General features: G+C 48.9%; 1 protein-coding gene across 1 annotated transcript; it reads left to right on the top strand.

Annotated features, from left to right (window-relative positions):
• On the top strand, positions 1-23,489 carry LOC147100205 (zona pellucida-like domain-containing protein 1). Its single transcript, XM_085968218.1, has 8 exons — positions 1-285; positions 938-1,125; positions 2,762-2,834; positions 5,674-5,771; positions 7,153-7,324; positions 8,644-8,755; positions 10,989-11,024; positions 23,332-23,489. The coding sequence occupies exons 1-8, from the start codon at positions 1-3 to the stop codon at positions 23,487-23,489; spliced, it is 1,122 nt and encodes a 373-aa protein (XP_085824344.1).
• Positions 23,490-25,113: the final 1,624 nt, after the last annotated feature.

Below are 25,113 nucleotides of genomic sequence, written 5' to 3'. Positions count from 1 at the left end.
ATGTTTAAATGTTGTTTTGATTTTAAATTTTGCTGGGACGATTTCTTTCCCATTTCAGAGAACCAAGATATTTCCATTGACTGTGGTGCTCAATTGATCAATGTATCCATTAATCTGTGCCCTCCGCTCTTTGCTGGCTTCGATCCTTTGGCCCTTGCTCTGAACAGCCGACATAATGACCGAAAGTGTGATGGGACAGTGGACGCCTCCCTCAGACCCCCTGTGATTCGTTATTCATTCCTTGTCAGTGACACCGGCCTCAACAACTGTGGCAGCAGCTTCCGAGTAAGTGCTTTGTGGGTTTTGTGTAGCATTAAGTGGGACAGGAACTGGGGGGAGGGTTTCATATAAGGATGGGGTAAAGATAGAGGAGTGGAGAGGGATAGATTCTGGGTGCTCCCAGTGGAAAAGACATTGCCCATTGGACACTGGGCAATGGAAATCTGCAAGATTGTAATTTGTGTTCATGCCCCTGGGCCAGAGAGAGGAGGAATCAGCCAGGAACCCTCAGTATTCAGTAACCTCTCCGAGAGAGTGAGTATGTGTGGTCAGCGGCTGAGATCAGGATCAGGCTTAACTGTGAGCCTCCTTCCTCTATGGCCGAATAGCTTGCTGATGCAAACTATCTGGAGTGAAGCATGGTGACTTGAGCATAGTACTGGCGGGACGGCAAAGCTGAGCCCTGGCATCTTCAAGAGGGAACAGAAGATCAGAGGGGAAAAGAATATAGAGACAAAGCCAGAGAGAGGGGGTAGGAGAGAGACACGGACCGAGTTTGGAAAGGTGTGGAGAGGGAGTGGAATCATGAAGGAGATACAGAAGAATGGGTGTAGGGACAGAAATGTTATGAGTGGGGTTTAAAGTCTTGTATCGTGATGGTGAGACGCACAGCGAGTTAATTGTTGTTGTTGTTTAGTAGTTTCTGTTTGTGTTTCAGATTCTTGATGAGGGGCCGGGAATGGGAGCCTTGGCCCAGTTTTCCAATCTCCAATCTGTTGTCATCTCTGGTTTCATAGCTCCCCCGAACAATCAGAGCTCAGTGATCAGTTACAGCCCTGAACTGTACTACAAATTCTCCTGCAAGTACCCTCTCGAATATATCCTCAACAACACCAGGATCATAACGTAAGCCATCTTTCCGGTAGCAAGCGGCTTAACACAAAGAGCGAGCTTTCATTTCTACAGCTGTATCTCTCAGCAAGTCCCAAGCATCACATTCAATTCTTTCATTTGAAGCCACAATTGTTATGTAACCAAGTGTGGCACCAATTTGCACACAGCAAGGTTCCAAAACCATCGATGTGCTGAATGACCAGTGAATCTGTTTTGGGTGATGCTGGTTCAGGGAGAATTGTTAACCAAGAGAAATCCCTGCTCTTCAAATTGTGCCCAGGGATCTTTAACATCAAGCTGAACTGTTAGATGGGGCTTTATCTGAAGGACAGTATCTCTCAGATGAAAATGGAACCAGCATCAACGTTTCATGAACTGGACTCCTGGCAGTTGCTCAGAGAACATAAAAACCGGGGCCATTTTCTCAGGGGTATAAAGAAAGATTGTATTTCTATAGCGCCTTTCACAACCTTAGAACGTTCAAAAGCTCTTTACAGCCAATGAAGTACTTTTGAAGTGTAGTCACTGCTATAATGTAGGAAACGCGGCAGCCAATTTGCGCACAGCAAGATCCCACAAACAGCAATGTGAACAACACTGTTTCAGTGGTGTTAGTTGAGGAATAAATATTGGCCAGGACATGGGGAGAGCTCCCGAGCTCCCCTTTCAAACAGTGGCAATCGGTGTCAGCCGTGGCTCAGTGGGCAGCAGTCTCACTTCTGTGTCAGAAGGTTGTGGGTTCAAGTCCCACTCCAGGGACTTGAGCACAAAATCCAGGCTGATACTAAGGGAGTGCCGCACTGTCAGAGGCGCTGTCTTTCGAATGCTCGTTTAAACCAAGGCCCCGTCTGTTCTCTCAGGTGATGTAAAAGATCCCAAGGCACTATTGGAAGAAGAGCAGGGGAGTTCTCTCCGGTGTCCTGGCGCCAATATTTATCCCTCAACCAACATCACTAAAATAGATGAACTGCTCATTATCACGTTGTTGTTTGTGGGAGCTTGCTGTGCGCAAATTGGCTGCTACATTATAACAGCGACTACACTTCAAAAGTACTTCATTGGCTGTGAAGCACTTTGGGTCGTCCTGATGTTGTGAATAGGCGCTATAGAAATGCAAGTCTGTCTTTTCTACATAAAGCAGTAAGTGTAGAGAAGAGACAGGCACACCTGGACCCCAGGCTGGACTACCAGCCTCACTGGTACAATAGAGCCCATCAAAGCTAAAGAGTGAATGTTTAGGATGGGTGCATGGTGTGACTAAGCTCACTGCTCAGGGTGACTCAGGCACACAGATCGGAAAGGTCCTTGGTGTAACTTTGGCGGGGGGGGAATAATTAGGGTGCCTGTTTGTTATCCAGTGAGGGGGAAACTGTTGGTGCACGGACATCAGACCAGGGTCAACTGTCAGAGATGGAATATCTGGCCTGGGCTAACACCGGGACAATGGTCAGTTGGGTGAGGTAACGGAGAGCCTGTGGTCTGTAGATCCAGGTCCCAGATCTGTGGCCACGCCAAAGTGTAACCAGATCCCAGAATAGCCAGCACAGTGCAAGCTGTTTCTGGAACAGAGCCCAGTGACAGCATGAGTAATGCGTTTCCATTGACAGCCGTTTTCTCAGCTCACAGTCTTTGTCTTTCTTTCATTCAGGTCTTCAGTTTCTATTGCCGTGGCCACGAGTAACGGTAGTTTCAGCAGCACTCTCACTCTGCAGCTCTACAACGTAAGTCTTTGAGTCTATAATAGTGTAAACAGCGGCCTCACCATCTGAGGTCTGCTTACAGGAGATCTCCCCCCCCCCATCCCTTAACCCCCATCCCTTACCCCCCCCACCCCTTACCCCCCACCCCTTACCCCCATCCTTTACCCCCATCCCCTTACCCCCCATCCCCTTACCCCCCACCCCTTACCACCCCATCCTTTACCCCCCATCCCTTACACCCCCCCACCCCTTACCCCATCCCATACCCCATCCTTCACCCCCACCCCTTACCCCCACCCCTTACCCCATCCTTTACCCCCATCCTTTACACCCCATCCCTTACCCCATCCTTCACCACCCCATCCTTCATACCCCCATCCTTCATACCTCCATCCTTTACCCCCATCCTTTACCCCACCCCTTACCCCCCCATCCCTTACCCCCATCCCTTACCCCCCCATCCCTTAGCCCTCCATCCCTTAGCCCTCCATCCCTTACCCCCCATCCCTGACCCCCCATCCCTGACCCCCCATCACTGACCCCCCCATCACTGACCCCCCCATCACTGACCTCCCCATCACTGACCCCCATCACTGACCCCCCATCACTGACCCCCCATCACTGACCCCCCCATCACTGACCCCCCCCAATCACTGACCCCCCCATCACTGACCCCCCATCACTGACCCCCCCATCACTGACCCCCATCTCTTAGCCCCCCCCCCCGTCTGACAGGCCGCAACGTGAACACTCCTTCCATACGCCGCGATCATCCTTCTCTCAGCTGATAGCGGGGTCAGTCCGATACGCCGGGAGGGTTTATGGGATGAGGGGTGCCCACACCCACCGGACGCGAGGGTCCCGCTGGGCTCTGAGCCGGGGCTCCGGAGTGGGGTTCGAATCTGGAACCTTTTGATTCCGAGAATTCATACGACAGTTTATGAAAAGAAATTCACAAGAGGTGGAGAGATGGGATGGGACCGCCTCAGTTATGGCAGTGTGTTGGGAAAGGAGTAAATATTCAATGTGATTGGCTGGTTTGGGGCACAAAGGCTTGGCTTCCAGCATCGGTCCCATCACACCTGACTGTGTGACATCTCACTGCACTACCTGTCCACACAGCAACAATTAGTGGTTGCCTGAAATGAATGGTTAGCTCTTGTTAACAATCAACTCACTGATTTAATGACGAAGGGTCTTCGACCTGAAACGTTAGGGTCGATTTTCATAAGGCTGTCGGGAAAGAGGCGGGACTACAACTTTCGGGTTTTAGTCCCGCCTACATCGACGTTCGGCCAATCCACGCAATTTTCCCTTGATTGACCTTGGCCAGCGGGCTCAGCAGGCCAATTAAGGGCCACCCGGCAACAGGTGACATCACAGACTGAAATCTAATCTGTCAAGAGGTTTTGACAGATGAAATATCAGTGTTTCACAGCTGTTTGAAGCTGTCAAACACTGACAGTCTGACTTCTAACCTGAGTCCTTCTACGCAGACTCAGTTAGAAGCCTCACCGGCAATGAAAGCTGAAGGCTGTCACTTTTGACAGCTCGCAGCCATTTTGCTTTCAGTGCTGGCTGAGTGATGGACTCCCGAAACCTAGAGGAAGAAAGGCTGTTAAGGTAAGTACAGGTAATTTAAACTTCTTTACACACTTTAGACACACCAAACACACTTACCTTTGCACTCATGCACCCATCACTCACCTGAACACCGACATCGCAACCCCTCCAAGTCCTTCAACCCAACGGCCCGCCTGCTCTAACCTGGCGTGGTTTGGAGCCGTCGGGAATCCCACACGACACCCCTCAAAATAGGGATTAGGCTAAAAACTGCCTGTTAACTATCTGTTAACAAGCAGTTAATTGGCACTAATCCCTTCCCGCCTCGGGTCGGCGGGTCCCAGTGCAGGGCGGGTACCCGTCTCCCCTGAAATTTACGGGGAGGCGGGTTTTGGGCGGGATGGTGTCGGGACCCCCGAAATCGGGATTCCCCCCCCCCCCCCACACGCCTGAAACCCCGCCTGACGGCTCCAGGAAAATCAACCCCGTTAACTCTGTTTCTCTTTCCACAGATGCTGTCTGGCCTGCTGAGTTTTTCCAGCGTTTTCTGTTGTTATTTCAGATTTCCAGCATCCGCAGTATTTTGCTATCGTAACTGATTTAATGAACTGTGAATGACGTTTGATTCTGGTGGTAGTTATCAATGTACAAGCAGCAGGAAACTGAGCAATTAAATCACTCCCTTTTCTCAAAGCTCAGACAGTTGCCTAAATTATGTTGGAAATCCCTGGGAAATGTTGTCTTTCAGAGGCTGTGCTCCCAATGGATTGGTTGCAATCCATGTCAATCATTGTAAACCCTTCATTTTGAGTTTAGAAAGCCGCTAAAGTCCGCCCCTTTCGGAGCATAAACAAGGGCCCCATAATTATTAATTTTAACACCAACATTTTTTGAATGATTGGTTAAGATTGGCCATTCACAGAGCCCCAGGATTTGCTGTTTGCGAGCCACCCATCAGAGAACCTTTCACCCGTCTGTCTGGGCTAGAAACAAACACAAGTCCCTGATCTGAAAGGCCTGAATATAATCCACTGTGCCTCCCAGTCCCTCAACACAGCGACACAGAGCCCACGCCAACTTCGGAGGTTTGAAGCCAGGGAAAGATAATCGGGATGATCCAAATAAAATCAGAGATACAATAGGGTGGATTTAAGACATTGACTCTGGCACTGACTCTAGGGATCAGACAGCACGCGGGATTCCTTGCCACTGTCCCACCCCCCATTCCCCAGGTAGCGGTTAGGTACCAAGAGTTTCACAATTTCTTTATAACTTCTATTTGCTTCATTCTGAACAGGATCAGAACTACACGTCACCACTGATTGTCCCGGACGCCGGTCTTCCACTCAGATACAAGGTTTATGTTGAAGTCAGCGTCAGTAATCTAACTGCAAAGTAAGTGTACATCGAAACATAGGAACAGGAAGAGGCCATTCAGCCCTCGGGCCTGTTCCACCATTCATAGAAGAAAAACTTGCATTTTGATAGCGTCTTTCACAACCAACGGACCCCCCAAAGCACTTTACAGCCAATGCAGTAAGTGTAGTCACTGTTGTAATGTAGGAAACGCAGCAGCCAATTTAAGCTCCCATAAACAGTAATGTGATAACGACCAGATAATCTGTTTAAGTGATGTTGATAAATATTGGCGAGCACACCTGCTCTTCTTCGAAATATTGGCCATGGGATCTTTTATGTCCACCTGAGAGGGCAGACGGGGCCTCGGTTTAATGTCTCATCTGAACGACAGCACCTCTGACAGTGCAGCACTCCCTCAGTACTGCACTGGAGTGTCAGCCTGGATTTTGTGCTTGAGTCTCTGGAGTGGGACTTGAACCCACAACCTTCTGACTCAGGTGAGAGAGGTGCCCACTGAGCCACGGCTGGCACTGTAGATCATGGCTGATCTGCACCTCAACTCCTTACCCGCCTTTGCTCCATATCCCTTGATGCCCTTACTCAACAAAAATCTATCAATCTCGGTCTTGAAAGCACCAATTGTCTCCCAGAATCCACAGCCTTTTGGGGAGAGAGTTCTAGATTTCTCCTACCCTTTGTGTGAAAAAGTGCTTCCTGATTTTGCTCTTGAACGGCCGAGCTCTAATTTTAAGATTATGTCCCCTTGTTCTTCATTCCCCACCAGAGGAAATCGTTTCTCCGTATCTATCCTATAGAAACCTTTTAACATTTTAGACAGTGTGTTAAAGTAGGGGAGCAGCACGGGTTTAATTTGCAGTTTGTGCACAGTTAGCTGATCTTGATGAGGGCACTACAATTGAGCAGAGCGCCCTGAGCTAGGGAGGGGCAGACAACCCAGGGTTATTAGCTGTGAGGAATGTTGTAGAGGTTTGGCTATGGTGACTCCATCCCCCAATCGACTATCTTGTCCGGGCTAGCACACAGTGAATGGCCACTTGGGTAAAGCGCCCGAGGGACCTCAGTGCCCCTGGAACCCGCCCCCCAGCAAGAATGCAGCACCTTCAGGAGAGGAGAGGGTGGGAGGGGGTAAATTGGGGGAAGAATTGGTGCGTGAGGCAGTGTGACTAATGGATCATCTGTTTGATTTTCAGTTTTAATGTTCTGCTGGATCACTGTTTCGCCACACCGTCACCATTCAAAGTCTCTGCGCTCAACACTGGGTACAGCTTCTTTACCGGGTCAGTATCTACTCAGACACAGTGTGAGACAGAGTTTTATTTTTAAATTAAAATAAAGATCTGGATGCTGCCGATTGGTTGCTCGATTGCTAACGACCGTTCTCCATCTTTAACTTCAGGTGCAATGTCACCCCGCGCACAAATATTATCACAAATGGAGTCAGCAAGAAATCGCGATTTGTTTTTGATGCATTCCGGTTTACTGAGCACAGAGACAGGAAGCTCTCCACAATCTACGTACACTGCATCAGCAGACTGTGTGCAGCCAAAACTTGCCGCACATTGCTAAAGGTGAGTGTCTATCGGCAGATTTCCACCTGGCTGATTTATAAATACACGCAGGCTGGAGAGTGTTACACGGGTTGGGGCGTGTTGCGTTGGGGTGTGTTACATGGGTTGGGGCGTGTTGGGCTGGGGTGTGTTACATGGGTTGGGGCATGTTGGGTTGGGGTGTGTTACATGGGTTGGGTTGGGGTGTGTTACACAGGTTGGGGCGTGTTGGGCTGGGGTGTGTTACATGGGTTGGGTTGGGGCGTGTTACATGGGTTGGGGCGTGTTACACGGGTTGGGTTGGGGTGTGTTACATGGGTTGGGGCGTGTTATACAGTTTGGGTTGGGGCGTGTGTCACGGGTTGGGGCGTGTTACCTGGGTTGAGCTGTTACACAGGTTGGGGCGTGTTACATGGGTTGAGGCGTGTTACACGGGTTGGGACGTGTTGTGTTGGACGTGTTTCACGGGTTAGGGCGTGTTTCACGGGCTGGGGCGTGTTACACGGGTTGGGGCGTGTTTCACGGGCTGGGGCGTGTTACACGGGTTGGGGCGTGCTACACGGGTTGAGGCGTGTTACACGGGTTGGGGTGTGTTCTAATCACTCTGTAATGGAGCTCACTTATTACAGGGCTCCGTGCACCATCTGGTGCTGGAGATGTTCTCTAATCCCTGGCCCATTCCCTGCCGTTACTAACGTTATTTCCAGTTGCTGGTCTGAACATCCCCTGTTTGGGAAGTTGAGATGAGTTTCTGACTTGGTCTCGCTCTCGGCCTCTCTCAGGACCAGGCCCAATCCAAAATGGAGCAACAGCCTGGAGAGGAATCACCTCCACTTTCCCTCCTCCTCCCGAAGGAAAGCGCTGTGTCCCGCTTAGGAATTTCCCTGCACAGTGGTCCTTGTGCGATCCCATGTCCCTCGGGTTTCCTGAGACCACAGTAATTACTGTTCACGTTAATAACTGCTGGCGGTCTGAGTGTTGGGGTTTTGAAAGAGTAAATAAGGAGAAACTGTTTCCAGTAGCAGAAGGGTCAGAAACCAGAGGACACAGATTTAAGGTGATTGGCAAAAGAACCAGCGGCAACAGGAGGAGATTTTTTTTTATGGAGCGAGTTGTTGTGATCTGGAATGCGCTGCCGGAAAGGGCGGTGGAAGCAGATTCAATAGTAACTTTCAAAAGAGAATTGGATAAATACTTGAAGAGGAAAAATTTGCATGGCTGTGGAGGAGTAGCAGAGGGGGACTAATTGGAGAGCTCTTTCATAGAGCCAAAACAGGCACCTTCTGTGCTGAATGATTCGATGATTCTTTAGACATACTCTGTCCTTGTAAACCGCACAGGGCTGCTCCAGCGATGGGAGGAAGAGGCCAAGACGAGAAGCTTTCCCCACCGAGAGAGTGACAACAGAAACCTTCACCGTCTCCTCCGGACCCATTTACACCAGGGAAGAAGGTAAATGCAGTCAGCAACACTGGATCACTACTTCCTTATTGTAGATTCTTTACTTTGGGAAATACAACTCTTCCCAAAGGAGAGCAGAGCTGGCTCGACTTACCATCTTTACAGTTTCCACTAATGCTGCTCCTTGACTGACCCAACAAGAGGGTGCCCTTGGGGGTGAGGAGGGTCTGGGATTGGTTCCTCTCCAGTTGTGTGAGAGTCATTTTCAATCCCTTTAATGAAAACCCGAGGCTGAGCGAGGTCCCGTTGCCCGTTATATTGCCCAGCTTTCTCCATTTACTTCCATCATCCTTGGAGCAGGAGATAACTCGAGTCTCTTTGGGTCTAGTTGGCTTCAAGATAACATGCCTGGTGCTGAGAGACCACCATCGGTAACTCAATACCAAAGTTCTCCAGGGTATTGGCCAACTAGTCTGGTTCAGAGATGGTGCCTGGAGGTTAGAGCGGTCAATGGGTGCTGGGATTCATCTTATTCAGCTCCAGGTAATCAACAACAACAACTTGCATTTATATAGCCTCTTTAATGCAGTTAAACGTCCCAAGGCGCTTCACAGGAGCGTTATCAGACAAAACAGGTGGCCAGAACCTGCAACTGCATCATGACAGTTGAGAAACAAAATTGAATGTGAAATGTTGACATAGTAATTTACAATGGGAAACAGTGAAAGCAAAATGTACCGGAAGCTGTGACAACAGGAAGTAACACTCACAGACATGAAGTGCAGATCCTGTGTAAGATTTTTAATATATGGAATTCTCAGCTATTCCTCATTCCATGGCTCTCTGGCCTCCCAAGTCTTCTGTTAAGAATTATGAGCGAATTTGGTTACAGTGGCCCCGACTGAACGGGATTCATTAATTTACATTTGTTTCGTGAGCAGTTTCTGAGCTTGGAGCTTTAAAACTCTTTGAAATATGTGGCTGTTGCTCCCTCAGAGGCTCAGTGGATAAATGGATCACCTGGTGATCTGCTGAGTGTTCCAGTTAACATCTCATTGAAACTTATAAAATTCTGACAGGACTGGACAGACTAGATGCTGGAAGGATGTTCCCGATGGTCGGGGAGTCCAGAACCAGGGGTCACAATCTAAGGATAAGGGGTAAGCCATTTAGGACAGAGATGAGGAGGAATTTCTTCAACCAGAGAGTGGTGAACCTGTGGAATTCTCTACCACAGAAGGCAGTAGAAGCCAATACATTAAATATATTCAAGAAGGAGTTGGATATATTTCTTAAGGCTAAAGGGATCAAGGGGTATGGGGAGAAAGCAGGGACTGGGTACTGAATTTGGATGATCAGCCATGATCGCATTGAATGGCGGAGCAGGCTCGAGGGGCCGAATGGCCTACTCCTGCTCCTATCTTCTATGTTTCTATGTGTTAGACACCAGCCATGGCTGAGGTTCGATCCCTGGCTTATGTCAAGCGAGCTGTGGGATCAGAAGGGGTGCTATTGACCTCAGCGTCACTGGGGCTAAGCATGGGAAGACTCCCCAGAGTTCCCACTGCTGATCACTCTCCAGTCACCCTTGCCGGAAGATGTGGACATTGGCTGAGGGCCAGGGTCGGACTCACTGCAATGCCCTCACGGTTTAATAGCTTACGGCCACTCACCACGGCTCAAGCTTGAAGTGGCAGAGGATGACTGACAAACGTGGAATTATATCCCAGCAAGGAGCCAACACTTTCAGGAGAGAGGAAGGAAAGATGGAGAAATGTTTCAAAAAGGAAGCAAATACAGGAAACTTTGTGATATCCGGCACCGACGAGACCGGCGTGTTGCCGATCTATCAAAACTGCCGGACATACAAAGTTAATGTTGAAGCATGCGGAGGTTTTCATCTCCATATCTGACAACAAACACTGTTGCTTAGCAACAGCTTCTAAAGAGTCGGCTGCAGCTGCAAGCATCTCTAGCTGAAGCTGTTGCTATAGCTACAGACCTTGCAGTGCCTGACTGGGGAAAAAAAGAACGAGAACTAAAAAAACTTATAGAAAACGGCTCCTGATTTTTGCCGTTAGATCGAGTATTCCGGACATACAACCTGCGGATAAATCAAAGTTTCCTGTATACACCATTTCTGATACCCCAGAATTGGTTCCAGTTAACATACCACAATTTCTGGCTGAAATTCAGTCTGAAAAGTCTTGAAGATGTGGATTAGATTCGGCAACTCATTTGCACCATTTCTCCTCACTGAAATGTTCATTTCTCTTTGCCCCAGAGTACGTGGCCTCAGGATCGCCAGCACCTTGGAGTGGTAAGTGGCAGAAAATTTACTGCACAAACTATCCTGAGCCGAGAATTAGTAAAATGGCCCTTGGGACAGGGAGATTTCTCTAGTTTTTCAGTGTTTCTTCCATTGGCTCCCATTGCTGGGGAGCTTGAAACACCTCGATACAAGCAGTCTGTGACCCCTCTCTGAACTCTGCCCTCCGAACTCTCTCCATTGCAACCTTTCTCATGTCTCTATTTTATCAAAGTTACTGCTTCTCTCAACCTCCTTCTCTTCTTCCTCCTAAACTCCGATACTCTGTCCCACTCTCTCCCCTAAACTCCGATACTCTGTCCCACTCTCTCCCTAAACTCCGATACTCTGTCCCACTCTCCCCTAAACTCCGATACTCTGTCCCACTCTCCCCTAAACTCCGATACTCTGTCCCACTCTCCCCGAAACTCCGATACTCTGTCCCACTCTCCCCTAAACTCCGATACTCTGTCCCACTCTCCCCGAAACTCCGATACTCTGTCCCACTCTCCCCTAAACTCCGATACTCTGTCCCACTCTCCCCTAAACTCCGATACTCTGTCCCACTCTCTCCCCTAAACTCCGATACTCTGTCCCACTCTCCCCTAAACTCCGATACTCTGTCCCACTCTCCCCTAAACTCCAATACTCTGTCCCACTCTCCCCTAAACTCCGATACTCTGTCCCACTCTCCCCTAAACTCTGATACTCTGTCCCACTCTCTCCCCTAAACTCCGATACTCTGTCCCACTCTCCCCTAAACTCCGATACTCTGTCCCACTCTCCCCTAAACTCCGATACTCTGTCCCACTCTCTCCCCTAAACTCCGATACTCTGTCCCACTCTCCCTAAACTCCGATACTCTGTCCCCACTTGTAAAGTCTGTGTGTTCTAGTTGTAATTAATAACACACAGACTACAAGATTAAAGTTCAACAGTTCTTTACTGGTTGGAGGTCAGGACTATACTAAATACAATCTTACTACACAGTGCTTATATACCGGTGGTCACCACCGGTATTACGTATACAGCAGCCAGAGAAAGTAGTACATCTCTTAAGGTGGAACAGGCTTAAGTTCTCTTAAGGTGGAACAGGTTACATACACCACAATCCTCCCTTTTTAGCTTAATTGTCATATCCCCATTTAACATAACATCATAACATATATACATATATAACTTCAGGTATAAACAGTTCAAAGGTTCAGTCTCTCAGGAGGCCTTCTGATTCGGTCTGGATAACGCCTTTCAGTGGTCTCTGATTCTTGTTGCTGAGGTGACTCTTCTTGTTGGTTTCCTATGTATTGGACGTCATCATCAGGTACAGTCCCTGCCGAGGTAGATGCTTCAGGTTCATTAACGTCTTCCACAGTTGTCTCTGTCGCAACCATGGGTTCGACCCTTGCTCTTGATTCTACCAATTGATCCGCATGACGCCTTATCACATTGTTACCAATATCTACTGTGTACATCAGAGGTCCTTGTCTGGCCCGAATTGTTCCGGACTGCCATTTTTCGTTTCCATAGCCCCTTGCCAACACTGGTTGTCCTACTTCGAAACTTCGAGTGGATTTGTTATTAATATGCCGGAACTGTTTGTTTTCCACTTCCCTCCGCACATTTGGTTTTAACAAGTCCAACCTGGACCGCAACCTCCTGTTATAAAACATCAAGGCAGGACTTTGGTTAGTCACTGCATGAGCGGCGTTTCGATATGCCATTAGGAAATTGTCCACCTTGTGCTGTAGCGGAATCTGATCATCGTTCATGGCCTTTATTGCCTTTTTGAATGTTTGGACAAATCTCTCGGCCAACCTGTTTGTCGCCGGATGATATGGGGCAGAGGTATAATGTTTCACCCCATTCTTCTTTAAGAATTTTTGGAATTCTTCCGACACGAACTGTGGCCCGTTGTCCGAACAGATCTGTTCTGGCAATCCGTTCCTTGCGAATATTGTTCTTAACACCGCAATTGTCTTTTCTGAAGTAGTGGTATTCATCTTGATCACTTCTGGCCATTTGGAATGTGCGTCCACCGCAATTAGGAACATGGAGTCCATGAATGGACCAGCAAAGTCAATATGTACGCGTTGCCATGGGGCTGAAGGCCATTCCCATGGGTGTAGTGGTGCGATCGGAGGTGCATTTTGCACTTTTTTGGCACCCAGCGCAGCTTTTCGTCAACTCCTCTATCTGTTGGTCAATACCCGGCCACCATACATAAGCCCTAGCAAGACTTTTCATCTTAACTCCCCCCAGATGACCTTCATGCAGTTCTTTTAGAACTCTTTCCCTTAACTTGGGAGGAATAATCACTCTTGTCCCGTACATCAAAGTACCATGGCAGACGGACAGCTGGTCTCGCCTTGCCGAGAATGCCGGTAACAGAGGATCACCACGTGTTGGCCATCCTTTCACTGTCACCTCGTAGACTCTGGACAGTGTCGGGTCGTTCCTGGTTTCTCTTTCAATACTTGCATTGGTGACTGGTAAACACTCGATGATGGTCGAATGAAATAACTCAACAGGGTCAACTTTCGTCGTTTCTTCTTCTTCAGGTAGTGGCAGGCGCGACAGCCCATCAGCATTGCCATGCTGCTTCGTACCTTTGAATTCTATTTGATATTGATGTGCCCCTAGGAAAAGGGACCATCTCTGGAGACGCTGTGCTGTCATCACTGAAACACCCTTCTTAGGGTTAAAAATGGATACCAACGGCTGATGGTCTGTCAGAAGTGTGAATTTTTGGCCCATACAAGGCTGAGAGCCTCCCTATCGATCTGCACATAGTTGCGCTCAGCGGAGGTCAATGATCTGGATGCAAACGCGACTGGCCTTTCCGTGCCATTTGGCAACTTGTGTGAGAGTACTGCCCCAATACCATATGGAGAAGCATCACAAGCCAACCGAATAGGCAGTGTCGGGTTGAAGTGAGCCAACACTTCCTCGGAGGTGATCAATTCTTTGCTTTTGCGAAATGCCTTCTTACAGTTGTCGCTCCATTCCCATGGTACCCCCTTCTGTAAAAGAGCGTTTAGTGGGTGCAGTACCGTGGATAGATTTGGTAGAAATTTATGGTAATAGTTAATCAATCCTAGAAACGACCTCAACTGAGAGACATTATCCGGAGCGGGAGCCTTTACAACTGCCTCTATCTTGTCAGGAGACTTATGAAGCCCCTCCCGGTCAATGACATGACCACAGTACGAGATCCGCTTCTGGAAGAACTCACATTTCTGCCGATTAACTCTAAGTCCATACTTTTTCAGTCTGTTGAGCACCAGTTCCAAGTTTGCGAGGTGTTCTTCATCACCATCACCTGTAATCAGAATATCATCCAGGTAACATTGTGTGCCTGGAATTCCCTGTAATACCTGCTCCATGGCCCTCTGCCAAATTGCTGGAGCCGATGCCACTCCAAAAACCAGCCTATTGTACCGGTACAAACCTCGATGCGTGTTGATCGTGAGGTATTGGCGTGACTCTTCTTCAACCTCCATCTGCAAGTACGCCTGCGCCAGGTCTATCTTGGTGAAGTGTTTCCCGCCAGACAATGAAGCAAAAATATCCTCAATCCGTGGAAGCGGATACTGCACCGTGTGAAGCACCGGATTAACGGTGATTTTGAAATCTCCACAGATGCGAACCTTCCCTGGTTCTCCTGGCTTGTTGCTCGAAGGACGTTTCATAATGGGAACAATGGGCGTAGCCCACTCACTCCAATCTACCTTAGACAGTACACCTGAACATTCTAGCGCTTCCAGTTCCGCTTCTACAGTAGGTCGTATTGCATAGGGTACCGGTCTGGCTTTAAAATTTTTTGGGTGTGCATGTTCATCAATCTTGATGTTTGCCGTAATTCCTCTCAGTGTTCCCAGTCCCGGCTGGAACACCTCTTTAGCATCATCCAATATTCTGGACAATCGTTTAGGTTTGGCATCTGTTTCCCCGGAATCTACCGTTAGTGCCTTCAAGGAGTGCCAGTCCATATTCATTTTCCTAATCCACTCCCGTCCCAGTAGTGGTGGACCTCCTTCAGGTAGCACATATAAGTCCATTACTTGGCTTTCTTCGCCCTTGTGGACCACCTTTACCTCTATCGTTCCGATGGGGTACACTCTTTGCCCCGTGTATGTTTTCAATATAATCTCCGTATCCCGTAGGGGAATATGTTGGAATAACCTTTTGTAATCTTTCTTATTCATGACCGTCAATGCCGATCCAGTGTCCAATTCCATCTTTACTTGGACTGCTGCTATCTGAAGGGTGACCCAAATTGTCTGGAGATCTGCATCCTTACCAACGTTGTGTACTCTTAAGCTACCCAGTTCATTACTGCTAGCGTCTGAATCTGACTTCTGTTCAGTCGAACTGTTCTTTGTCACCTTGTGTACCTTTATGTATTTTCCTTGCGGTGACTTTTTGTTGCTGGTCTTCTTTCCTGACCGGCATACTTTAGCTATGTGGCCAAGCCTGCCACACGTTCTGCATTCTTGGTTTTTAAACCAACACTGGTTCTGATCGTGCGTTGTCTTTCCGCAACGATAACATTTTACAGTACTCAAACCCAATTTATTTGTACTGAGTTCCGGTGACCGTAGCTGCATTACTGCCGTGCCTCTCGCTGCGGCTTCGTGTGCTGCTGCCATAGTGACTGCTTTTTCAAGCGTCAGCTCATTCTCCTCGAGCAATCGCTTTTGTGTATCTTCTTTTAATAAACCACACACAAATTTATCTCGTAGCGCCTCTGTCAGTCTCGTTCCAAATTGACAGTACTTTGCTAGCTTACGCAATTCCATTAAATATTCAGCATTGCTTTCATCCTTCAGCTGCCTTCTGCTGTAAAATTTAAATCGTTCCGCTAGCATCAGCGGCGTGGGGTTTAGGTGATTTTTCAGGACAGTAACAATCTCCTCGAACGTCTTATCCGCCGGTTCATCTGGTGATAAAAGGTGTTTCAATTGCCCGTATGTCTTCGCACCCATTAAGTTTAATAATGTTAGTGCTTTCTCTTCATCTGGGATTTTATTTGCTTTACAATAATTTTGTATGCGTTCTACATACATAGCCCAATCTTCGATGTCGCTATCAAAGGTATTAATGTTCCCATGTTTAGGCATCGTTGCAATTTAATTTATTTTAATTTTTATCCAAGATGGCGGCTTCCGCGCTCTTGTCTTCGTCCTCCGCCTACAAAATGGCGGTTTTCCCGCGCTTGGCGGTCTTCACCCGTCCCCCGACGCTGTCTCCGCTTCACCGCGGCTCTCGCGCCTTCAGTTGCCCCCAGACGCTGCGCCTTTTTAGCCCGAATGCGGCCCGGCCCTTATCACCAGCCGCGATCGATGTCCCCGCGCTGCGCCTTTCGGCCCGAATGCGGCCCGGCCCTTATTCTTCCGTCTTCCCTCCCCGTCTGTACAGCCAACGCGGCCGACTTTCTGGTCGCGTCGCTGCCCGGCTTACCCACTACCGAGGTAGAAAGAAGATAGCTGACAGCCGCTGATGAAGGCTTCGAGTTCAGGATGTCTTCTGCACTCTGGTTTCTCGATGTCTGCCACGCGACGTGTCTTCCAGCAGGGTGATGAGGGTGGAAGCCTCTCTTCGACGTCCGTTCTGTGGACGAAGCCGCCGTGGATATAACTGCCGCAGGGTAAGAATCTGACTCGTCGCCACTGTAAAGTCTGTGTGTTCTAGTTGTAATTAATAACACACAGACTACAAGATTAAAGTTCAACAGGTCTTTACTGGTTGGAGATCAGGACTATACTAAATACAATCTTACTACACAGTGCTTATATACCGGTGGTCACCACCGGTATTACGTATACAGCAGCCAGAGAAAGTAGTACATCTCTTAAGGTGGAACAGGCTTAAGTTCTCTTAAGGTGGAACAGGTTACATACACCACACCACTCTCCCCTAAACTCTGATACTCTGTCCCACTCTCTCCCCTAAACTCCGATACTCTGTCCCACTCTCCCCTAAACTCCGATACTCTGTCCCACTCTCTCCCCTAAACTCCGATACTCTGTCCCACTCTCTCCCCTAAACTCCGATACTCTGTCCCACTCTCTCCCCTAAACTCCGATACTCTGTCCCACTCTCTCCCCTAAACTCCGATACTCTGTCCCACTCTCCCCTAAACTCCGATACTCTGTCCCACTCTCTCCCCTAAACTCCGATACTCTGTCCCACTCTCTCCCCTAAACTCCGATACTCTGTCCCACTCTCTCCCCTAAACTCCGATACTCTGTCCCACTCTCTCCCCTAAACTCCGATACTCTGTCCCACTCTCCCCTAAACTCCGATACTCTGTCCCACTCTCCCCTAAACTCCGATACTCTGTCCCACTCTCCCCTAAACTCCGATACTCTGTCCCACTCTCCCCTAAACTCCGATACTCTGTCCCACTCTCTCCCTAAACTCCGATACTCTGTCCCACTGTCTCCCTAAACTCCGATACTCTGTCCCACTCTCCCCTAAACTCCGATACTCTGTCCCACTCTCTCCCCTAAACTCCGATACTCTGTCCCACTCTCTCCCCTAAACTCCGATACTCGGTCCCACTCTCCCCTAAACTCCGATACTCTGTCCCACTCTCCCCTAAACTCCGATACTCTGTCCCACTCTCTCCCCTAAACTCCGATACTCTGTCCCACTCTCCCCTAAACTCCGATACTCTGTCCCACTCTCTCCCCTAAACTCCGATACTCTGTCCCACTCTCCCCTAAACTCCGATACTCTGTCCCACTCTCTCCCCTAAACTCCGATACTCTGTCCCACTCTCCCCTAAACTCCGATACTCTGTCCCACTCTCCCCTAAACTCCGATACTCTGTCCCACTCTCCCCTAAACTCCGATACTCTGTCCCACTCTCTCCCTAAACTCCGATACTCTGGCCCACTCTCTCCCCTAAACTCCGATACTCTGTCCCACTCTCTCCCCTAAACTCCGATACTCTGTCCCACTCTCCCCTAAACTCCGATACTCTGCCCCACTCTCTCCCTAAACTCCGATACTCTGTCCCACTCTCCCCTAAACTCCGATACTCTGTCCCACTCTCCCCTAAACTCCGATACTCTGTCCCACACTCTCCCCTACACTCCGATACTCTGTCCCACTCTCCCCTAAACTCCGATACTCTGTCCCACTCTCTCCCTAAACTCCGATACTCTGGCCCACTGTCTCCCTAAACTCCGATACTCTGTCCCACTCTCCCCTAAACTCCGATACTCTGTCCCACTCTCTCCCCTAAACTCCGATACTCTGTCCCACTCTCTCCCTAAACTCCGATACTCTGTCCCACTCTCCCCTAAACTCCGATACTCTGTCCCACTCTCCCCTAAACTCCGATACTCTGTCCCACACTCTCCCCTAAACTCCGATACTCTGTCCCACTCTCCCCTAAACTCCGATACTCTGTCCCACTCTCCCCTAAACTCCGATACTCTGTCCCACTCTCTCCCTAAACTCCGATACTCTGTCCCACTCTCCCCTAAACTCCGATACTCTGTCCCACTCTCCCCTAAACTCCGATACTCTGTCCCACTCTCCCCTAAACTCCGATACTCTGTCCCACTCTCCCCTAAACTCTGATACTCTGTCCCACACTCTCCCCTAAACTCCGATACTCTGTCCTACACGCTCTCCCTCCTCCCCCAGTTCTCTGCACTCGGCTGTTGACCAGAGTTTCACAATAAAAAAACCCACATTGACCCAGATTCGATTCAGGATGGGATCAAGCACTCACCCATTTTTTAAATTCATTCTCTGGATGTGGGCGTTGCTGGCAATGCCAGCATTTATTGCCCATCCCTAGTTGCCCCTTGAGAAGGTGGTGGTGAACCACCTTCTTGAACCGCTGCAGTCCGTGTGGTGAAGGTACTCCCACAGTGCTGTTAGGGAGGGAGTTCCAGGATTTTGACCCAGCGACGATGAAGGAACAGCCGATATATTTCCAAGTCAGGATGGTGTGCGACTTGGAGGGGAACTTGGAGGTGGTGGTGTTCCCATGCGCCTGTTGCCCTTGTCCATCTTGGTGATGGAGGCTGCGAATTTGGGAACTACCTGGGTATTATCTATTTAAGTTTTAATCAAAATAATATTCTATTTGCCTTTTTAAAAAAAAGCACAAATGTTCTTTGTATTTTACGGAAGTTAATACTGGGCCGGGTCTGTGCAGTTTACCCGACTTGTTTTGTGCTGATAGTAGACGGGTGTTAATGTTGTTCTTGTACCCGGGTCGGACTCTGAGCAGGGTGTTGGGCTACCGAGTGACAGTGTGAGGGAGCTGGATTAACATCAATAGAGATACAGTCAGTAACACAGGGTGTTGGGTTACTGAGTGACAGTGTGAGGGAGCTGGATTAACATCAGTAGAGATACAGTCAGTAACACAGGGTGCTGGGGGAGAGGGGTTACTGAGTGACAGTGTGAGGGAGCTGGATTAACATCAGTAGAGATACAGTCAGTAACACAGGGCACTGGGGGAGAGGGGTTACTGAGTGACAGTGTGAGGGAGCTGGATTAACATCAGTAGAGATACAGTCAGTAACACAGGGCGCTAGGGGAGAGGGGTTACTGAGTGACAGTGTGAGGGAGCTGGATTAACATCAATAGAGATACAGTCAGTAACACAGGGTGCTGGGGGAGAGGGGTTACTGAGTGACAGTGTGAGGGAGCTGGATTAACATCAATAGAGATACAGTCAGTAACACAGGGCGCTGGGGAGAGGGGTTATGGAGTGACAGTGAGAGGGAGCTGGATTAACATCAATAGAGATACAGTCAGTAACACAGAGCGCTGGGGGAGAGGGGTTACTGAGTGACCGTGAGGGGGAACTGGATTAACATCAGTAGAGATACAGTCAGTAACACAGGGCGCTAGGGGAGAGGGGTTACTGAGTGACAGTGAGAGAGAGCTGGATTAACATCAGTAGAGATACAGTCAGTAACACAGGGCGCTGGGGGAGAGGGGTTACTGAGTGACAGTGTGAGGGAGCTGGATTAACATCAATAGAGATACAGTCAGTAACACAGGGCGCTGGGGAGAGGGGTTACTGAGTGGCAATGTGAGGGAGCTGGATTAACATCAGTAGAGATACAGGTACATTTTCCTCTGTTAACCCTGTTCCTTACTATATACTCAGATGCATTTTTCTCTAACATTAAATGGAGAGAGAAAGTTATTAACGTCAACAATCATAGCATTTCAGCTGTTTGTGTTAATCCAGCTCCCTCCCATTAACACTCCCATTTTGAGCAACGCTACAAATTGAACCACCCCTGGTGTCAGTAGAGTGGTGTAAGAACATGAGAAATAAGAGCAAGAGTAGGCCATATGGCCCCTCGAGCCTGCTCTGCCATTCAATACTTTTCTTCTAAGGCAGTTCATCGGAACCGAGGATGACTTGCTTCCACATTAAAAATGAGTTCTCAGGTGACTGATGAATTCAATGCGGGACCTACAGTCTCTGTCACAGGTGGGGCAGACGGTGGTTGAAGGGGCGGGTGGGTGGGGTGCTTGGGTTGACGTGTGCTCCTTCCGCTTCCTCCCGGTGAAGAGACTCGAGGTGTTCAGCGCCTTCCCGGATGTTTCTTCTCCACTTTGTGCGGTTTTGGGCCAGGGATTCCCAGGAGTCGGTGGGGATGTTGCACTTTTTCAAAGAGGCTTTGAGGCTGTCCTTGAAGTGTTTCCTCTGCCCACCTGGGGCTCTCTCGCTGTGTCAGAGCTCCGAGTAGAGCGCTTGTTTTGGGAGTCTTGTATCGGGCATGCGGACGATGTGTCCCGTCCATCGGAGCTGATCGAGTGTGGCCAAAGCTTCAATGCTGGGGATGTTGGCCTGAGAAAGAACACTGACATTGGTGCGCCTATCCTGCCAATGGATTTGCAGGATCTTGTGGAGGCAGCGTTGGTGGTACCTCTCCAGTGCTTTGAGGTGCCTGCTGTCCATGGTCCATATCTCGGAGGCATACAGCAGGGCGGGTATCACTGCTGCTTTGTAGACCATGAGCTTAGTGCCGGGTTTGAGGTCCTGGTCTTCAAACACTCTCTTCCTCAGGCGACCGAAGGCTGCACTGGCACATTGAAGGTGGTGTTGGACTTCATCATCGACGTCTACCCTTGTTGACAGAAGGCTCCCAAGGTATGGAAAGTAGTCCATGTTGTCCAAGGCCTTGTCGTGGATTTTGATAATCGGGGGGCAGTACTGTGTGGCGGGGGCAGGTTGGTAGAGGACCTTTGTCTTACAGATGTTTAGTGTAAAGCCTATGCTCTCGTACGCTTCGGTGAAGGTGTGGACGATGGTTTGGAGTTCGACCTTCGAGTGTGCGCAGACGCAAGCATTGTTTGCATACTGTAATTCGATGACAGAGGATGGGACGACCTTGGATCTGGACTGGAGGCGAGGGAGGTTGAATAGTTTCCCGTTTGTTCTGTAATTTAGCTCCACTCCAGCGGGGAGCTTACTGAGGGTGAGATGGAGCATTGCAGCAAGATCGAGAAGAGCGTTGGTGCGATGACACAGCCTTGCTTGACCCCAGTTCGTACGTGAATTGGGTCTATGGTGGAACCGTTGGTCAGGATCACGGCTTGTATGTCGTCGTGAAGCAGGCAGAGGATGGTGACAAACTTTTGAGGGCAGCCGAATTTGAGGAGGACACTCCATAATCCCTCATGGTTGACAGTGTCGAAGGCCTTTGTGAGGTCAAAGGCGGCCATGTACAGCGGTCGGTGCTCTTCCCTGCATTTCTCTTGTAATTGGCGCGCAGTGAAGATCATGTCCACTGTGCCCCTTAGAAGACGGAATCCGCATTGCGACTCTGGGAGAAGCTCTTCAGCCACTGGGAGAAGGCGATTGAGGAGGATTCTTGCGATGACTTTCCCTGTGGCAGACAGCAGGGAAACTCCTCTGTAATTACCGCAATCGGACTTGTCACCTTTCTTGAAGATGGTCACAATTACGGCATCTCTGAGATCCCCTGGCATGCTCTCCTCCTTCCAGATAAGAGAAATGAGTTCATGAATTCGCGCCAGTAGTGCTTCTCCGCTATGCTTTAGTGCCTCGGCGGGGATTCCATCTGCTCCTGGGGCCTTGTTGTTCTTCAGTTGTCGGATGGCCTTTTCAACCTCGTGCCGGGCTGGGGTTGTGCTGAGATGGTGGCGGGTAGCATGCTGTGGGATGGAGTTGAGGACACTCGTGTCGAAGACAGAGTCACGGTTAAGAAGATCTTCGAAGTGCTCCTTCCAGCGGGCACTGACTGCCTCTCTGTCCTTGATGAGTACCTCTCCGTTCTTGGCCTGCAGTGGGGTAGGGCCTTGGGTGCTTGGGCCGTAGATGGTCTTGACTGCGCTAAAGAATCCATGCACGTTGTGGTTGTCGGCTAGCTGCTGGATCTCCTGCACTTTCTCCACCCACCATCTGTTCTTTAGGTCGCGAGTTTTTTGTTGGACCTCGGCCTTCAGGCGTCTGTAGAGCTGCTTTCTTGCTCTCGAGTTCTGTTGCTGTTTCCAGATCAGGAATGCCTTGCGCTTGCGGATTATTAGCTCCTGGATCTCCTGGTCATTCTCGTCGAACCAGTCTTGGTGTTTCCTGGTCGAGTGACCGAGCGTCTCTTCACAGGTGCTGATTATGGAGGCCTTGAGTGCAGACCAGACGCTGTGGGCACTCTGTGTCTCTGCATCACCTTTTGTGAGGCGCAGGCTGAATAGGGCCTTCTTAGCGGGGTCTTTGAGTGTTCCAGCGTTGATTTTCCTGCGGCATTGTTTCTGTTGCCGCCGCTGTTTTGGGGCTACATTGATGGAGATGACAGAGCGGATTAGGTGGTGGTTAGTCCACCAGATTCAATAAGATCACGGCTGATCATCGACTTCAATTCCACTTTCCCGCACTATCTCCATATCCCTTGATTCCCCTAGAGTCCAAAAATCTATCGATCTCAGCCTTGAATATACTCAAAGACTCAGCAGTCACAGCCCCCTGGGGCAGAGAATTCCAGATTCACAACCCTCTGAGTGAATTCCTCATCATCTCAGTCTGAAATGGCCACCCCTTATCCTGAGACTACTTCTAGACACTCCAGCCAGGGGAAACAGCCTGTCAGCATCTACCCTGGTGTCTTTAATCTGAGCCAGTAGATGCAGCTCTGTGGATCTCCCATCTACTAGTCAGTTTCTTAGTAAATTAAATCGTTTTTGATATGAAAAGCTTTTAAAACACGGCGACTGGTGTCTGTGTGCCTAAGAAAATGAGCGCGATTTAAAGAATTAACCTGTTGTTAATTTCTACGTTTGTGACTAAAGACTTTTTGTTGCCATTTCTCAGACACGGCCCAGAGCGGGAAGGACAATCACATGAGCCTGGTGGGTCTGATCATTGGCATCGTGCTGGCAATCAGCACGGGTCTTGCTGCGATTGCCGCTATGTGGATGAGGAACCAGTTGTCCAAAAGGAAACAGCCAGACCACAATCCCAACGACTGACGTTACTCAGCAGACTGAGCCTCGCCTCGCTCTCGGGATCTGCCGCTTTAAAACAGGAAAGAGGAACTGTGAACATTGCCAACCTAGCTTAGATTGTTAACTGAGTCCTGGAGGGGTGGGTGGGGGAGGTCATGGGGTCGAGTCTCCGCTTTGGGCAGAGTCGGGAAATTGGACTTGAAATAGCGCTGGGAAGGTTCGGCTTCAAGTTTCCACTAACATTTCTTTGCATAATCACAAATGTAAAATCTTCTATGATCCAGCGCAATCGGGCAACGTAATGAACCCCAAATCCTTTCTCTCTTCTTCTGTTAGAAAGTAATCCTTGATGTGTTTGAGTGGTAACCTGGGGCCCTTTTATTAATACCGTTGAAAATGGGGTTATCACCAAAATAAGCATTTTTATTGAGTGCCCAGTCCTCCACCTGTGAATAACCGGATTTAAAAATCACTGAAAATTACTTTAAAAAAAACTATAATTGAGCAATTTAATAGTTTCCTTGGCGCGCAGTCAGTTTCTTAGTAAATTCGTTTTTGATCTGAAAAACCTTTAAAACATGCCGACTGGTGCCTGCGTGCCTAAGAAAATGAGCGCGATTTAAAGAGCTTTCCCGAACCCGCGCGATCGGCAGAATCGCGAAATTAACCACCCGAGGCCAGATTTGGGCAAATTGAATCTTGAACCAGTAAAGATCGCAGAGCGTCAGTGGTTCTGGGCGTAACTCACTAACGCTTAAAATTCCCCAATCCTTTTGCATTGGCTCTAAACCCTGTCCACTCACCCCTGTATCACAAGCAGTAATATGTCTGTTTATTTAATTTATCCTTGTAAACCACACATTCTATTATCTGGACAGACTGTAAATTGTCCTCTGATTTCCACCTCGATCAACAGCCCTGTGTATTACAGGTCAGGAAGTGAACTACAGAATTACCTGGTTGGTTTTTGGGCTTGTATTTTCTTCCTAAACTCCAGATACATTATTCTACGCTCTTCCTCCTCCTATACCCTCATTGCATTGAAATCAAAACTCATCACATCTCCTTATAGGAATAGGAGGAGGCCATTCAGCCCCTGGATCCTGTTCCATCGTTTAATTAGATGTTGGCTAATCTGTATCTGAATTCCATTTACCTGCTGTTGCTCATTATCCCTCGATTCCCTTACTTAACAAAAATCTATTGATCTCAGCCTTGGCCCCCAGCATCCACAGGCTTTTGTGGGGGGAGGACTCCAGATTTCTACTACCCTTTATGTGAATATAAGTGCTTCCTGATTTCACTCCTGAACAGCCTGGCTCTAATTACTTCTTTCCTAGGAACTCCAGACTGTGGCACCCCAGACCTCCCTCAGTCTGTAAGCTTTTAACAGCCGAGCTTGGGGTCACCAAACCTGTGTCCAGATGAACCTCCTCTCCTCTCCTCTCCACTGTGGTCCTTGTCCCAGAGTTTCCCCATTAAGACACATCAATCCAAATCCAATCTGGACTGCATCTAGCTCTTAGTATTTCTGAACTGTTTTTTCAGCAGAATAATATTCTATGTGCACTTCTTTCGGGAAACACAAATGTTCTTTGTATTTTATGGAAGTTAATACCGAGCCTGGTCTGTGCAGTTTACAGACTTG

Source organism: Somniosus microcephalus, chromosome 26 (genome assembly GCF_052327205.1).
Source record: "Somniosus microcephalus isolate GS21.2 chromosome 26, FLI_Smic_1.0, whole genome shotgun sequence".
Lineage (NCBI taxonomy): Eukaryota > Metazoa > Chordata > Chondrichthyes > Squaliformes > Somniosidae > Somniosus > Somniosus microcephalus.
Note: the sequence above shows the minus strand (reverse complement) of the source record. Positions and strands in the feature narration are given on the sequence as shown.